The sequence below is a fragment of the Notolepis coatsorum genome (assembly GCF_963971535.1).
Source record: "Notolepis coatsorum genome assembly, chromosome: 15".
NCBI lineage: Eukaryota > Metazoa > Chordata > Actinopteri > Aulopiformes > Paralepididae > Notolepis > Notolepis coatsorum.
Genome location: NC_140179.1, coordinates 28,052,253 through 28,070,172, shown reverse-complemented (window position 1 = coordinate 28,070,172; position 17,920 = coordinate 28,052,253). Strand labels below are relative to the sequence as shown.

The window sequence follows — 17,920 nt, the reverse complement described above, 5'->3', positions numbered from 1 at the left end:
TGGTTTAAAAAAAAAAAAAAACGGCATGACTCATAGTAGCACAAGTTCATTAAGATGAGCCGCCTCAGGTTAGAAGATAACTCAGCGTCCCTTTTGTTGCCAATGTCTGTTGAAAACTGGCTCCAAGAGAACTGAGAACTGTTTAAATTAAGACTTTTCTTTTCTTCTCCCTTAATGTTTTTTTTGTGCCAGTGGTAACAATCCCAATGTGGACAAAAGGAAGAAAAAATACAAAACAAATATTTTCTTTCCTCCTTCTTGTGGATATAGTGGTCGTTTTCATGAAGCCGGTAGAAGGAGAGTGCTTTCAATTCCGAAGGAGAAGACACAGGAGTCCCCCCCCCCCCCCCCCCCAGAGCGTTCCCAGAGCGTCCTCGGAGTGTCCCAGATCAGGAAAGGTCATACGATCCGATCGCACCGTAGAAATTCCCATTGAAAAAAGGGAAAAGAGTAATAAACCCGAAACATTGGTGTGGAAAAGCTCCCAGGACCACGTCCAGACCTGACCTCTGTGTTCGTTTCCACGGAAAGGGACTCCACCTGTGTGTCTCTCGTCCTTCACCTGCACCCCCTCCCCCCCTCCCTCATCATTACCCTATTTCTTCAAGCGTCCACAACCTCGAGGGGCGCCGCGCACGGACACCGCGACCGGGTCGAAGGTTCGCCCCCCTTGTGCTACGACAGTCTCTCCATCTCGAACTGGCTGTGTCCGTTGGGGGTGGTGGCGGAGGCGGTGTTGCAGCTCCACGCGTCCGTCCCGGAGGGCCCGTGGGTTACCACCACGACGGAGGGGGTGGTGGAGGGGTCGCCCCCGGGCGCCGCGGAAGGGTCGGGCGGCGGCGCGGGGGGCTCCGGGGGCTTGCGGCCGTAGTAGAGGGCCCAGAGGAGGGTGAGGGTGAGCGTCATGGCGAGGATCTGCGCCACGCCGATGGACACGCCCAGGAAACGCAGCACCTGCAGCTGCTTGGTGCCGCGGATGAAGCTGTAGATCTTGGGCCCGCAGCCCTGCAGGGGGACAGACAACAACATGGACATTCATCAAGTCACATGTTGAAGACATGGTTAAGTTTCAAACAGTGTTCATTGTGTTTAGGGCAAGAAATAAGATACCGCCAGAAAAGTTACAAAATATTTTTCATTTAGAAAGTGAGTTTAAAATAAAATTTTAAACATCAGTTTGCACGTACCACACTTAAACAGATGTGTCCTTCAGTTATTGGTGTAAAATTGTGGAATTGTCTCCATAGCGAGCTTAAAGGATGTAGTAATATTTGTCAATTATTTTATTTTCTTGTTTAACACATTGACCGCCAGCAGCAGGGGGCGCTGATCCCCCTTCAGCGCCAGGTCTTTATTCAATGGGTATAGTTTTAGACTGCGACATTTGCGAGTGCTTAAAATATATCTTATATTATAGCTATGGGTCTAATACACCCGTCGATTGTCAGTGAGTTGCTTCTAGTCAACATGCACAAAACAGATAGTTTTTTCATCCGTACATTTCCGTTTTGTACCGTTTTGAATACGAGTATGGTTTGGGTGCTTTTGAGTAATTCCAGGAAAAGACGAGAAAAAGGCATTTTAGTGTAATCCAGTCATCATCACGTTGTAATTTTTCGGCTGATTATCGAATCATCCTGAAATCAACGCTAGATTATCATTATTATATCTCCTCGTGCATACATGAAATGGCCATCGTAGCGGGGCCCCCCCACCGCAGCCAGCGCACACAGACTCCACACAGATAGCTTTGATCGCGGGAGAAAGAAATATCAGATCAACGCATGGTTTTATATATAGAGTCCTTACCTGGTCTCTGATGTAATGCAAAAAAAATAATCCAATTATCTGATCGCCATTCCAGTTATCCACAGCGATCGTGTCCCCGACATTACCGAGCGTTACACATGAACGGGCGGGCGGGATTAGTGTTCCATGGCCTGTCTCGTCTGAGTATTTAAACCCCGCCCGCACGGCTCAGATCGGCTCAGAAAACACACCAGACCATTTTCAATGGAGTGCAATAGCTCCGCAAGGCAGTAGAGGGCGGTGTTGACCGTCTGCCAGCTCAGACAGGGTCTGAAGGGTCTGCAGACATGAATTATGAATAGATATAGCGAATAAACTAAATAACGATCCCAAAAACGAGTTAACTCGATATTCGCATGGCAGGCAATAACGAGTATACTCGTTCTTGGCAATTAATGTGTTAATCTGTAGATTGTTTGTTTCTTTGTATATGGTATGAATTATTATTTTGTGTAAATGAGGTTGTACGCCGACCATCAAGTGATACTTTAGTTTAGTTTAGGAATAGGGGGCAGAAGATTTATTCTTCTTCCTGCTCCTTTTGCCCATGGTAGAACTATTTATGATTTTGTATGAAAACTGTATGATTATATTACTTCCATGTGGCAAATAAAACTCTGAATCTGAATCTGAATGTTCCAGAGGTTCAACGTGATCTTATCCCCTCCAGCGGTGTTCGGGGTTTCAATGTTTACTAAAAGATAAATTAAACAATTCATATAATCTTTTAACCTGAGACTCATGGGCCTCATTCAACAATACTCTCTTATTATTTTTCTTATATTCTTGCTTACCTGTCTGTTAAGAGAACTATAAGAAAAGCCACCGCCACATTCATCAAGCCGTTCTTAACACTTTGAGCGCCACGCCTGGTTTTCCTTTTTACCGGCTGAATGCCACCATCGGCACCAATGTTAACGTTAATATCGCCTAATCTATGTTTTAAATTATGGCTATGTGTCTAATCTGCCCATCGCATTATCAAAGACTATTTTCCAGTCAGTGCTGTCAAGGCAGATTGTTTTTTTATCGCGTCGTTTCCGTTTCAGAGCAGTTAGAAAAGCCCCCGTTTTGATATAAAAAACAGCTCATTCTGGAGCATTCTATGAAAATCGTCTTTTAGTGGAATATTCCACAACGTTGATATTCGTCTGCCTTTTTATGAATCGTTTTCAAATAAACGCTAGATGATCAATATTATACGTGCACGCAAGCACATTACGGCCGCGCACGGATAATCGCCTCGTTGATTTCCTTGATTTCCACAGCCTATATCTTCATCAAACTTACTCTGATTATCCAAACACTGATAACATAGAGTCCTTACCTGACATCAGATGGTATCCAACTGGTATATTCCAATTCCTGATCACCATTCGAAAAAATCGATACGTGTATGGATCCAACGCGATACTGTAGAACTCCATGATCAGCGGGGATCTGAGGTTCCAGAATGAACTGTGGTAACCCCAGCTGGATCAGTGGACTGGAAAATGTGGAGTACCGGATTTTTTTCCCCATTCATTTTCATTGAGTCCATTCCAAAATCACTTATGTCATCTGGGAGACGACAGGGGGCGCTTTTTTCCACCGTGATCGCCGGCGCCGCTCGGCTATACTCGGGTAGGCTCGGGTGATGCAATCATTTTTCAGATCGCAAAAAAAAATTTAAAATCAGAGAAATCTCGTGAGTAGCATTCAACGTCACTATTAAAAACCCGAGATATCTCGTGAGTGGCACTCAAAGTGTTAAAGTCCAAATCTGTTCTTACCCAGGTTTTTGAATGGTGAATCCCACTCATTCTAAACTGGATGCGCGTTCTCGCATACAGAGACACGCCTCACGGGCTCATTATAATACGAGAGCCGTGGGTCTGCATCGGATCCCCCGGCCATATTCAAGCGCTGGAGCGATTTGCGATGGATCAAAATTAGATAGGAATCAAATGTATTGTCATCATACAGCACCTATAGCTATATAGTGGAATATACTGTATTAATATAGTAGTAATATAGTAGTTGGCTAGTTGCACGCTTCTGGCCACCTCCCGCAGTGCGCGCATACACACGTACTGTATACAGTACGTGCAAAATGAATTGTTCCAGCAAAGTACTGTAGGCTTTGTCAATACTGAACCACTGTTAGACCCACTATAGACACACTATACACACTATATACACAATATAGACACTATATACAGTGACAGAGAGAGACAGACAAGTAAAAGTCTAGTACAAACTCCTGGACTTTTTACTTTTTACATTGACATTTACAATTTTTACATTTATTACTGTACATTTGACTGTATATTACTGTATATTTTTGGCTGTATATTTTAGAATGTATATCCCTGACTGTATTTTTATTCTTATCTACCTAATGTTTATTGTGAGCGATCTGTGTTGAATTTCCCTCAGGATCAATAAAGTACTTCTATTCTATTCTATTATATAAAGAGATAGAGACAGAGAGAGAGACACCCACAGAGAGAGAGAGGGTGAGAGAGAGAGGGGAAAGAGAAAGACAGAGAGAGAGAGGGGGAGAAAGAGAGGGAAAAGAGAAAGAAAGGTGGAGAGAGAAAGAGAGATGGAGAGAGAGATAGGGGACAAAGAAAAAGAGATGTAGAGATAGAGAGATGGAGAGAGAGAGGGGACAGAGAAAGAGAGAGAGAGAGACAGAGAGAGAGATAGAGCGAGGGAGAGAGAGAGAGGGGACAGAGACAGAGAGTGATGAGGAATGCAAAGAGAGTGTATTGTGGGGCGAGTGGTTCATCACTTTGTGCCAGGGGGCTGTTCGCTTTCTGGTGCTGCATGCCAGGATAAGTTAGTCTACCACTCTACTACAGCAGAGAGAGAGGGGGGGAGGGGGAGAGAGAGAGAGAGAGAGAGAGAGAGAGAGAGAGAGAGAGAGAGAGAGAGAGAGAGAGGAGAGAGAGAGAGACAGAGACAAGAGGAGGGGAGACAGGTAGAGAGAGCGAGAGAGAGAGAGAGACAAGAGGAGGGGAGACAGGTAGAGAAAGAGAGAGCGAGAGAGAGAGTGAGAGAGACAAGAGGAGGGGAGACAGGTAGAGAGAAAGACAAGAGGAGGGCCGACAGTAGAGAGAGAGAGGTGTCCTCTTTCCCACATTTCCCACACATTGACTCCCTTTAATGCTGACTCATCCTCTCCACAAACAGACACACACACACACACACACACACACACACACACACACACTCACACACACACATCCCGCCCAGGTTTGTCCAGGTGTGTTTGGTTGGGCACTGGGACAGGGACAGCCTGCATAGCCCCAGCCCCTCTCACCCAGGTGACAATGGTAGGCTGGCAGTCTGTACCAGACCACACAAGGACTGACCCAGGACAGGAGGGAGGGGAGGGAGAGAGAGGGGGGGGGGGGTTGATATACATATGTGTCGGGAGAGAGAAAGATAGGGAGAGAGGGGGCTGTTGTGTGGGTGACAGTTGAGATGGTTTGAGAGAGATATGGAGAGAGACAGAGGGGGAGACACAGATAGACAGATATATGGAGAGAGAGAGACAGAGGGGAAGACAGTTACAGAGATATGGAGAGAGACAGATATATGGAGAGAGAGAGAGACAAAGGGGAAGCCACAGATACAGAGATATGGAGAGAGAGACAGATATATGGAGAGAGAGAGAGAGAGAGAGAGAGAGAGAGGAGAGAGAGAGAGAGAGAGAGAGAGAGAGAGAGAGAGAGAGAGAGAGAGAGAGAGAGAGAGAGAGAGAGAGAGAGAGAGAGAGAGAGAGAGAGAGAGGGGGGGGGAGGAAGACACAGAGAGACAGAGATAAGGAAAGAGAGAGACAGAGAGACAGATATATGGAGAGAGAGAGAGAGAGAGATAGAGAGAGAGAGAGAGAGAGGAGAGAGAGAGAGAGAGAGAGAGAGAGAGAGAGGGGGGGGGGGGGGGAGGAAGACACAGAGAGACAGAGATAAGGAGAGAGAGATACAACTAGGAGGGTGGGAAGAGGATAGCGAGGTGAGAGGGGCGTGGCCTGTTGCTCGGGGCTACGAGGTAAACACAGACAGGTGACAAGCTGAGGGATCAGAGATGGGACGTGGTGTGTGTGTGTGTGTGTGTGTGTGTGTGTGTGTGTGTGTGTGTGTGTGTGTGTGTGTGTGTGTGTGTGTGTGTGTGTTGTGTGTGTGTGTGTGTGTGTGTGTGTGTGTGTATGTGTACGCACATTGCTGGCCTATCTGAGATTTCTGCTCAGAGTGTAGTGTTGTCACGATACTGGGAATTTCGACTTCGATACGATACCTTGAAAAGTATCGATACTTCGATACCATTTCGATACCAAAAAAATTAAAAATAATAAAAAATAATAATATATATATAATTTATATATATATATATTTTTTTTAAACAAATTTAGCTTTTGTTGCTGGTTGATTCTCCTCAGCTTCTCTCTGGTACTATAAGAAAAGATAAATATAAACACTTTTTAAAACCCTTTGTTTTCTTTAGATCACACATTTAAAATAACTGTTCATCTCACTTCAATAATTTTTATTGCAGATGCAGAACATGGTATTTTCTCAAGCAGACAGATGTAAACACTGTAATCTGTGTTGCATGTACCTGCCAGAGAGAGAGAGAGAGAGAGAGAGAGAGAGAGAGAGAGAGAGAGAGAGAGAGAGAGAGAGAGAGAGAGAGAATGAGAGAATGAGAGAATGAGAGAGAGAGATTTCTCCGGAGCTGGTAACGTTAACCTCATGTCGAGTGTAGTATTGTATGACCTCGACATAACGTTTAAACGTAATGTTACTCCGTTTCCATGCAGTAATTATATTGTGAATTATAAAGGTGGCCGGCTAGCTAGCATAAGCTAACGGAGGAACGACTAGCAGTAGCTAACGTTAGCTAATAGCTGTAACGTTACTAACAACGAATCAGCTGTTGATATTATGCGCCATCAGTAGACAACGTATCATGTATTAAACTAGAGTTAATGGTTTAATGCTTCAGTCACAGTGACGTTGAAAGAGCAGCTGTCACAAACCTCTTTCATTTCTTTATGGAGATCCGCGTGCCGGTCCTTCAGGTGTTTTGCCATATTTGAGGTGTTTTATTTATTTATTTATTCTTCTTCCTGCTCCTTTTGTCCATGGAATGACTATTTATGATTTTTTTATGAAGAAACTATGATTGTATTATTCCATGTGGCAAATAAAAACTCTGAACTGAACTGAACCTTTCGTTGGCACTGCTCTGTAACACCGCTTGCAAATGGGCATCGTGGCATCTTTAGCTTGTCCTTCGTTGTTTACTTCAAACCCGAAGTACTTCCAAACAGCACTTCTGCTGTAAATATTCAGTATCGATATGTATCGATACTTCGATATTTTTGACAACAATATCAGATTGTGCTGTAATAGGAAGGGCCATGGAGCAGGGATAATGCTTTTTGTATCTTTAACCCTTTCACTGCCACACTACCAAATGCCTTTCACTACCACACTACCAAATGGTTAACCCTTTCACTGCGACAATACGGAAGGTTAACCCTTTCACTACCACACTACCAAATGGTTAACCCTTTCACTGCGACAATACAGAAGGTTAACCCCTTCACTACCACACTACAGCAGGTTAACCCTTTCACTACCACACTACAGACGGTAAAACTAAATGAATGTGGGCAAAGCTAGTTTTTGGATGTGTGTGAGATTATGTACAAAATAAATCATTGTGATTTTTTGACAAAGTGCCCCTTTAATAAGTAATCCCATGTAAATAAATGCTACGTTGTATGGCTGTATCACTGTATGACTGTATGGCTGTATCACTGTATCACTGTATGACTGTATCACTGTATCACTGTATGACTGTATCACTGTATCACTGTATGACTGTATCACTGTATGGCTGTATCACTGTATGACTGTATCACTGTATGACTGTATGACTGTATCACTGTATGACTGTATCACTGTATGACTGTTTTGGCTGTATCACTGTATGGCTGTATCACTGTATGGCTGTATCACTGTATGGCTGTTTGGCTGTATCACTGTATGACTGTATGGCTGTATCACTGTATGGCTGTATGGCTGTATCACTGTATGACTGTATCACTGTATGGCTGTATCACTGTATGGCTGTATCACTGTATGGCTGTATGGCTGTATCACTGTATGACTGTATCACTGTATCACTGTATGGCTGTATCACTGTATGACTGTATCACTATGGCTGTATCACTGTATGACTGTATGACTGTATGACTGTATCACTGTATGGCTGTATCACTGTATGGCTGTATCACGGTATGACTGTATCACTGTATCACTGTATCACTGTATGACTGTATGGCTGTATGGCTGTATCACTGTATGACTGTATGACTGTATGGCTGTATCACTGTATGGCTGTATCACTGTATCACTGTATGGCTGTATCACTGTATGACTGTATCACTGTATGACTGTATGGCTGTATGGCTGTATCATGGTATGGCTGTATGGCTGTATCACTGTATGACTGTATCACTGTATGACTGTATGGCTGTATGGCTGTATCACTGTATGACTGTATGACTGTATCACTGTATGGCTGTATGGCTGTATGGCTGTATGGTTGTATCACTGTATCACTGTATCACTGTATCACTGTATCACTGTATGGCTGTATGTCTGTATCACTGTATCACTGTATGGCTGTATGGCTGTATCACTGTATGGATGTATGGCTGTATCACTGTATGGATGTATGGCTGTATCACTGTATGGCTGTATCACTGTATACCTGTATGGATGTATGGCTGTATGGCTGTATCACTGTATGGCTGTATGGCTGTATCACTGTATGGATGTATGGCTGTATGGCTGTATCACTGTATGGGTGTATGGCTGTATCACTGTATGGCTGTATCACTGTATGGCTGTATGGCTGTATCACTGTATGTATGTATGGCTGTATCACTGTATGGCTGTATGGCTGTATCACTGTATGGATGTATGGCTGTATGGCTGTATCACTGTATGGCTGTATCACTGTATGGATGTATGGCTGTATCATTGTATGGCTGTATGGCTGTATCACTGTATGGATGTATGGCTGTATGGCTGTATCACTGTATGGCTGTATGACTGTATCACTGTATGGATGTATGGCTGTATCACTGTATGGCTGTATGGCTGTATCACTGTATGGATGTATGGCTGTATCACTGTATGGATGTATGGCTGTATCACTGTATGGTTGTATGGCTGTATCACTGTATGGTTGTATAGCTGTATGGTTGTATCACTGTATGGTTGTATGGCTGTATGATTTTATTTTATTAGGGATCCCCATTAGCTGGTGCGATAGCAACCAGCTAGTCTTCCTGGGTCCACACACAAAAAAACATACAAAAACAATCACTATTAAATGATTAAAGGTCAGTACACACAATGCATAATGAAACTACTGTAACAATTAAGATAGCTAAAATTACATTAGTGTAAAACAAAAACAAAAAAAATTACTTTACAGTGTTAAAAACAATTTAAAAACAAATTAAGATTCTTTTTAAAAGTGAATCTACTGTAAATGCAGCAGAGGTTCCGAGGCAGGCCATTCCAAAGAGTTAATGCTCTAAAAATAAAAGATCTCCCCAAAGCGCTGGTTCTAGGACCTGGCAATTCAAGCTGCCCACTACTGGAACCTCTAGTGTAATGCTCGTGCACAGTATTACTAAAAACAATCTGATTATGTATAAAAACAGGAGTTTTACTGCTCATGACCAACTTGAACAGCACAAGTATATTAAAAGACAATCTATTTTCAACGTTAAGCCAAGAGAGGCGGGCATGCATCCGGCTCACATTAGACCTTAGTGAGCAGCCCAGTATCACTGTATGGCTGTATGGCTGTATGGCTGTATGGCTGTATGGTTGTATCACTGTATGGCTGTATGGTTGTATCACTGTATGGCTGTATGGTTGTATCACTGTATGGCTGTACCTCTGCATTCTACCTAACCTCACTCTTACTCATTTTCCTCTGTATTGTATATTGTATATATGTATATTGACTTTACCTACTTTTTACTTCTCAACACAATGGACACCAATGACGAGTTAACTCGTTGTTACCCGCCAATCGAATAGCGCAACTCGTTGTTGTGATCGTTATTGCTTTTATTCGCTATTCCCATTCATAATTAATCTGCTATGGTGTAGGACTGTGTTGCACTCTGCCTGAGACCGCAACGGTGCGATACCGCCCCTAACGCCTTGCAGCCCCTATTGCACTCCATTTGTAACAATGTGATTTCTTTTCTCTACCGAGCTGCGGCGTGGGGGCGGGTCCTAAACACTCCGGTCACCACGGTTGCCTCGACAAGTTCATCCGCCCACCCGTCCCTGTGCAATGCTGGATAACGTGGGACAGACTTCCGCGACCACTATTTGGAATGGCGATCAGATAATTGGATTATTCTTTTTGCAGTACATCATTTACAAGGTAAGGATGCAATATTATCAATATTGCGTTGATCCGATCATTTCTTTCCTGCGATTGCAGTGTGTGTATGTGTGTGTGTGTGTGTGCGTGCTGTTGGCCGGTTCACGAATGTGCGTGCACGAGGAAACACAATACCAATAATCTAGCGTTGATCCCAGGATGATTCGATAATCAGCGGAAAAATGGCAGTGTGATAAGTGGATTTACTAAAGGGCTGTTTTGAGTTCCCTGGAATTACACAGTATCACTCTACAACTATACTCATATTCACCACGGTATAAAACGGAAATGTATAGATGAAAAAATAATCTGTTTTTTGCACGTTGTCCGGAAGAAACCCACTGACAATCGACAGCGTTATTAGATCCATAGCTATAATATAAAATATAGGTTTAGCTCTACAAACAAGGTGAGCGCTTACATGGGTTAATGGGTGGCAAGGCCTATGCACTTCCCGGAAGGGGCGTGGCAGACAATGTGTTAATGTTTTTACTTACTTTCTCTTTACTGTATGTAGCACACTCCCAGGGGCTCAGAAGAAACAAGCATTTCATTATAAAGTATACTGTATTTTGTTCTGACAAATAAAAAACAAACTTTAAACTTGAACTTGAACTGTATCACTATATAGCTAGCTGTATCACTGTATGGCTGTATCACTGTATGGCTGTATAGCTGTATGGCTGTATAGCTGATTGAGACACAATAGTGATTCCATCTTTAGCCACTTCCTGAGCCCTTTTACATTTGCTACTTTTGCTGTTTTAAATGCTGGTGGTCTGATTGGACGTACAGCACACAGGAAGTGATGCGCTTTAAGTTTGTTTGCTCAGTCGTAGCAGCATGACTTTTCAAGATGGAAATGCAAATGCGGTGAAACATGTGTGTGTTCATGTTTGTGTGTGTGTGCGTGTGTGTGCGTGTGCGTGTGCGTGTGTGTGTGTGTGTGTGTGTGTGTGTGTGTGTGTGTGTGTGTGTGTGTGTGCGCGCGCGTGTGTGGGTGTGGGCGTGTGTTCAGTTAGTTGGGGTTAGTCCAGTGATTGAGATGTAAAATAGGGAGATGGAGCCCAGAGTGTATAAAGAGCTGATTCAGCGGAACTCTGTCTCTGTCTCTCTCTCTCTGTCTCTCTCTCTCTCTCTCTCTCTCTCTCTCTCTCTCTCTCTCTCTCTCTCTCTCTCTCTCTCTCTCTCTCTCTCTCTCTCTATCTCTCTCTATCTCTCTCTCTCTCTCTCTCTCTCTCTCCCTGTCACTATATCCCTGTGTCTCCCCCCTCTCTCTCTCTCTCTCTCTCTCTCTTTTTTTTCTCTCTTTCTTTTTTTTGTTAACATTTAATTGTCAGCTCAATGTTGCTTTTCCAACATAAAAACATTGATTCAGTGTTGATTAATCTGATTAATCTGATTTAAACCATGACACCAATGGTAATACCGTGGTACAGTATAATCTCATTTAAACCATGACACCAATGGTAATATCATAATATCATGGTATTTCCATCATCTTTTGCGTCGCTACCATCATAAGGGTCATTATTGCAGTCACTGATTACAAAGTATTAAATATGACAACTATTACTATACGTTTATATTAATTTGTATGTCCCCCACAATAGGTGGACAGGGGCAATGTATAAAAAGGGCTACAATTCCTACACGGTTCACCCTCAAATGAAAGCCGAAAGTCTGCACTTTAATAACATCATAATTATTGTTCAGTTTCCCGAGCCCAAACAACAACAAACCGCCTTAAGACTTACGGCCCGTGGTGTACCCAGGGTCCACGCCGACCCATCCATCACGCCGGGCCGCCTCACGCTCCCGGCTCGTAACTCTCCCTGAGGTTTTAAATCTCTCTTCTGGATGCTGGCTTTCAAAAACATATTCAGAATGTGCGAGCCAGCGTGCAGCTTTGACCTTTAACCCCGAATACCTGGTGAGGTCGTTTAGCCCCCACTGAGCCACTCGACCCTCAAGCATTCTTATAGCGTGTTCTTGAATGAGCTCTTGATATGTACTCAAAACATATTAGGACGTCTTTTTTCAACGTGCCTGTGCCTTTCTTCTACGGTTTCCAATGGTTTTGTCGCGACAGGCGTCTCCTTCATACTTACGCGCCTTGCGTTTTTAAGTGGCGCTTTTTTGGAGGCGCTCTCGGTTGAAATGGTTACAACTTTAGCCGTGGAGCGTACCGACGGCAATGTCACCCTCTTGTCGACGGGCCGATGAAACCAACCGAGGGCAGGGATTATTACAAATCTGACGTATATATCTGAAGAGAAATCAAAATAATAGAATAAAATTAAATGGTATAAAGTCAATTAAAATAGAAGCACAATAGAATAGAATTATACAATTAAATAGGCCAGGGCTGTATAATTGTTCACGATATGGTTATACTAATTAAGAAAAAAATTTATTTTACAGATTACCTTTGTTTTTCTACTTTAAGTGTAAATACCATACAAATACAGTAAATTACCTTTTATCAAAATATTAACCATTAAAAAAAGGTTGTAATCTGTAAATGTATTTGATTTTACTGTAATTTGACAGTAAGTATTTGGAAACCATTGATGCCAGACATTTACCGTTTTCTTGCAGCTTTTTTTCTTACAGTGCAGGAGAGACTGAACGTGCCTTTTGTGTGAAAATACATAAATTGTAAAAGCAGAACTCTGAGTTCTGTTGTGTGCAGTGACCTTGGAGACCCTGAGAGGAGTCCCTGGTGTTGGCGTACTCCTCTAAAGGGGCATCATTTACTGTTTCCTTTGGGCTCCTTCTCCAAAACACAAAATCAAGCCCCAAAATGGAATTGAACAAACAACCCCAGTGTTTCCCCTACCATTGCCTTGGCGGGGCTGGCCCGCCTCCCCTGAAAAAATGATAATAAAAAAATATATCACAGTAACGTTGGCGAGCTAGCTAAATTATATAAAAACGAACTGGATAGTATAAGTTGATATATGAACTGGAAAGTTCATATAAGCAATTCTCCCTTTCTGTGTGTGTGTGTGCGCGCATGCCCATCCCAACTCTGGTCTTTGAAAGTTTGATATTTACTGAGGATGGGCAGATAATGTTGATATTTTAAACCTTTACTGCGCGCGTCTATGACGACACTGTTGACACCACGTATCCGTGACACGCGCGCCCCACGACAACACTGGTAGTTTTGGCGGGGGCCTACCACCCCCCCCCTGAAAATTATCCTAGGGGAAACACTAAACCCTCTAACCCAGGGGTTCCCAATTCATTTTCTGCCCGGTCCACTTTATAGGATTCAAATGACTTGGCGGGCCAACCCCCCGACCCCCTCACCCCTCCCTCAAAATGCAGACATAGGCTACGTGAGAAGAGTTTATTTTGAACAGCTTGTCATTTCAACTTTCAAATTCCTCTCAGTTGCATGAAATGCAAGTCCAAATGTAACATTCAATAACTATTTTAGAGAGAGAGGGGGGGGGGGGGGGGGGGGGGGGGGGGGTGAGACATGCTGTCAAAACCAAAACGGCAGAAGGAACTCTTATATCTGCCAAAAAAAAGCAATTTAAATCAGTAGTGTGGGAGCATTTTGGATATGACCAGAAGATTGTTGAAGAAAAACGGATCTCCAATGCGTCTAACATGCTTTGCATCCTCGCCATCCCTGTATGTATCAAGCCACAGTAAAAACCTAAACTAATGTTAGCTGCTAATGTTAACTAAACTGTTAAAACAGTGGAGCAGTCCTCTGGACCAGTTTTCATTTGAGTTGATTGTGCTGAGAATAATTTGCTGTCCAGCTCAAACAGCGAGAAAAGTACTCTCTTCCCCTCTCTCTCTCTCTCTCTCTCTCTCTCTCTCTCTCTCTCTCTCTCCTCTCTCTCTCTCTCTCTCTCTCTCTCTCTCTCTCTCTCTCCTCTCTCTCTCTCTCTCTCTCTATGTCTCTGTCTCTCTCTGTCTCTCTCTATGTCTCTCTCTCTGTCTCTCTCTCTGTCTCTCTCTCTCTGTCTCTCTCTGTCTCTCTCTCTCTCTGTCTCTCTCTCTTCCTCTATCTCTCTTCCTCTGTCTCTCTCTCTGTCTCTCTCTCTGTCTCTCTCTCTCTGTCTATCTCTATCTTCCTCTGTCTCCTCTCTCTTCCTCTCTCTCCCTCTGTCTCTCTGTCTATCTATCTATCTATCTAAAATAAACGCAACGTTTCGTTTACAGCTAAACGAAACCTACGAAGTGTGCCGCACGTTCACGTCAACGTTCACATGACACCACACAATACACGCTTACCTAGGCCCAGATGGTATAACAGGACGCATACTTAAGTCCTGTGCCAACCAGCTAGCCCCCGGTGTTCACCGCCATATTTAATCAATCCCTGGCGGAGTCAGTGGTCCCTGCCTGCTTCAAGATGTCTACCATCATCCCTGTACCGAAGAAACCCTCCCCAACATGTCTCAATGACTACAGACCGGTGGCACTCACCTCTGTGGTCATGAAATGTTTCGAGAGGCTGGTCAAGGACCACATTTGTGCCTCCCTCCCCAGTGATATGGACCCTATGCAATTTGCATACAGGACAAACAGGTCCACTGACAACGCAGTCTCCCAGGTACTGCACAGCACCATCTCTCACCTTGACCGTCAGAAGGGGGGCTATGTGAGACTGTTGTTCATTGACTACAGCTCAGCGTTCAACACCATAGTCCCCACCAGACTGGTGGACAAGCTGATCGAGCTGGGTCTGAGCTCCGCCCTGAGCGCCTGGGTACTGGACTTTCTGAGCGAAAGACCCCAGGCGGTCAGGGTGGGGGGGTCAGACCTCCAACACCATCACCCTGAGCATCGGGTCCCCCCAGGGCTGTGTTCTGAGCCCCCTGCTGTACTCACTCTACACACACGATTGTGTGGCCAAGTTCAGCTCCAACTCCATAGTGAAGTTCGCAGACAACACAGTGGTGGTGGGGCTGATCTCGGACAACGACGAGAAGGCCTACCGGGAGGAGGTTGAGGTACTGGAACGCTGGTGCCAGGACAACAGCCTGCTCCTGAACATTGGTAAAACCAAGGAGCTGATCGTGGATTATAGGAGAGGACAGCAGGAGACACACACACCACTGATGATAAACGGGGCTACCGTGGACAGGGTGAGCAGCTTTAAGTACCTGGGGGTCCACATCTCAGAGGATCTGACATGGTCAACACACATAGACACAGTCGTAAAGAAGGCGAAGCAGCGCCTCTACCACCTGAGACAGTTAAGGAAGTTCAGAGTATCGGGGAAGATACTCCAGTCTTCTACTCAGGAGCTGTAGAGAGCATCTTGACCGGAAACATCACTGCCTGGTATGGAAACAGCACGGCACAGGACAAGAAGGCCCTACAGAGAGTGGTGCGCTCAGCCGAGCGTACCACGGGTATTGCACTACCTCCCCTGCAGGTTCTATACAACAAGAGGTGCAAATCCAGAGCCTGCAGAATAATGAAAGACCCCCACCACCCCAATAACAGGCCTGTTCCAGCTGCTGAGGTCAGGCAGACGCCTGCGAACCCCCAGCTACTAGGCTCAGCTTCTTCCCCCAGGCCATCAGAGCCTTGAACAATGAACACTGAGTGCCACAGAACACTGAACTATCCACACACAAGCACACATGAGCACACCCACGACACGCACGCTGTGCACGCTCACACACTAGCAGCCACTTTAACACTTTAACATGAGCGGGCACACACTCATGCCGCACACACCCACACTTATGGCCAAAAGGAAAGGCCACTTTAAATTAGTATAACAACAGTAACAGTGTATTGCACTACCAAGCTACCTAGCATGTCCTATATGCTCTGTAAATAACTATGTACAGATACCGAGATGTCCCACCATGTTACCTGTTACCTGTTTATTGCACAATGTTGTTTTTGTTGTTTTTATTGGATTCTATTATATGTTGTACCACTGTATTGCACATTGTTGCGGGCAAGACCACCCGCATTTCATTGTATACTTGTATGCCGTGACAAATAAAACTCTTGACTTGACTTGACTTGATTTGACTTGATTCAACAACAAAGCAGTCAGGGCAATGGCAAGCCGAAAACGGTCGCAAGTGTTGTTACACTTTACAAAGCTAAATGCAGACAAGGCTAGCTGCAATATTATATATTATATATATATTAACAAATTGTTCTAAATAAATAATAATGATAATAAATTATTTGAAGTTTGGAATTCAATTAAACTAAAGTACAGAAAAAAGGTACCGTTGGGTACCGGTATCGATTCAAATTTGAAAGGTACCCAACCCACTGTGAACTCTGTGAGCGTCGCTGTGAACTCTGTGAGTGTCGCCGTGAACTCTGTGAGTGTCGCCGTGAACTCTGTGAGTGTCGCCGTGAACTCTGTGAGTGTCGCTGTGAACTCTGTGAGTGTCGCCGTGAACTCTGTGAGTGTCGCTGTGAACTCTGTGAGTGTCGCTGTGAACTCTGTGAGTGTCGCTGTGAACTCTGTGAGTGTCGCCGTGAACTCTGTGAGTCAATCTTCTCACAACGCAGAGCCGGGTCATGGAGGTAGGGCTGAGCCCAAACGTTCGAACGTTCGAACCTTCGTTCGTTACGTTGGCATTCGAATTCTAAATCAACATTCAAATTTTTAATAAAAATTCTATTCATTCTGCTTTTTCTTCACAGTTGCAGATAAAGATTAGGCTACACTAATATTATAGTATTAAAAGAAAAAGAAAGTTGATTTAATTGATTTAGTTGGCTGGGGCTTCTCCCTGTGCTGGGGCTGGAAAGTTGATTTAATAAAAAAAAAAACTAATTTAATCAGATTAATCACTTTATTAAATTGAGGATTTAGTTTGAGGATATTTATATTAAAAAATAATTATTAAAAAATAAAAGTGACATTTATTTAGAATTTTTCTTTTTTTAATTAAAAACACTGACGAAGTTCGAATCCCAAAAACAGGCTTCGGGGACAGCCTTAAGGTGCTCACATAGTCGAGCGGACCGTACACGGAGCGGACTCGTGCGGACTCAAAGCGGACCCAAAGTGGACTCCAAGTGCGAAGCTCCCATTTTCTAATGCGCGGACGTCCGCGCAGCTCACTTGGTGTCACATAAAAGGCTGCTCTGCGTTTTGGTTGACATCGACCTGCATTTAATGTGACGCCGATCTGCATTTTACTCTGACCACTCGCTCTGTGCCAAGTGAGAGTAGGGCTTGAGATGTTTGAATGGCTTTTCTAAATGAAGTGTGCAAAACTGCCAGTTTTATTTCGAAATATTGGAAACAGCGATAACATAGACTCTTTATTTTGACATCGGATGACGACGACGACGTGACAGTAGTTGAACAGCGTGGGAAAAAATTTGTAAACTGGGGTGAAACTGTAGGAAATTGGTCCGCAGACGTCCACGGAGGTACGCTCGACTATGAAAGCTCAAAGCGTCTGAGCGGACCTCGCAGAGTCCAGTCCGCGTACAGTCCGCTCGACTATGGAGCAACTTTAGTAGGGGCGGAGGTCATGCTCTTTACTTGTTTCAGGGATAAAGGTCACACAGTGTATATATGAACAGTGAATATACGTATATCGCGGTGGAGCTATGTAGCGTGGGTTGAACAGTGGTGTGTATTCCATTGTGTGAGCAGGGTGTGTGGGTG

General features: G+C 44.1%; 1 protein-coding gene across 1 annotated transcript in view; it reads right to left on the bottom strand.

Moving 5' to 3' along the window:
- Positions 1-658: 658 nt before the first annotated feature.
- Positions 659-17,920, bottom strand: part of tspan12 (tetraspanin 12) — a 24,841-nt gene continuing 7,579 nt past the window's right edge. Inside the window, 2 exon segments of the mRNA XM_084330950.1 lie at positions 659-1,005; positions 16,562-16,779. Coding sequence (XP_084187076.1) covers positions 676-1,005; positions 16,562-16,779 — 548 coding nt within the window. The 3' untranslated portion in view covers positions 659-675.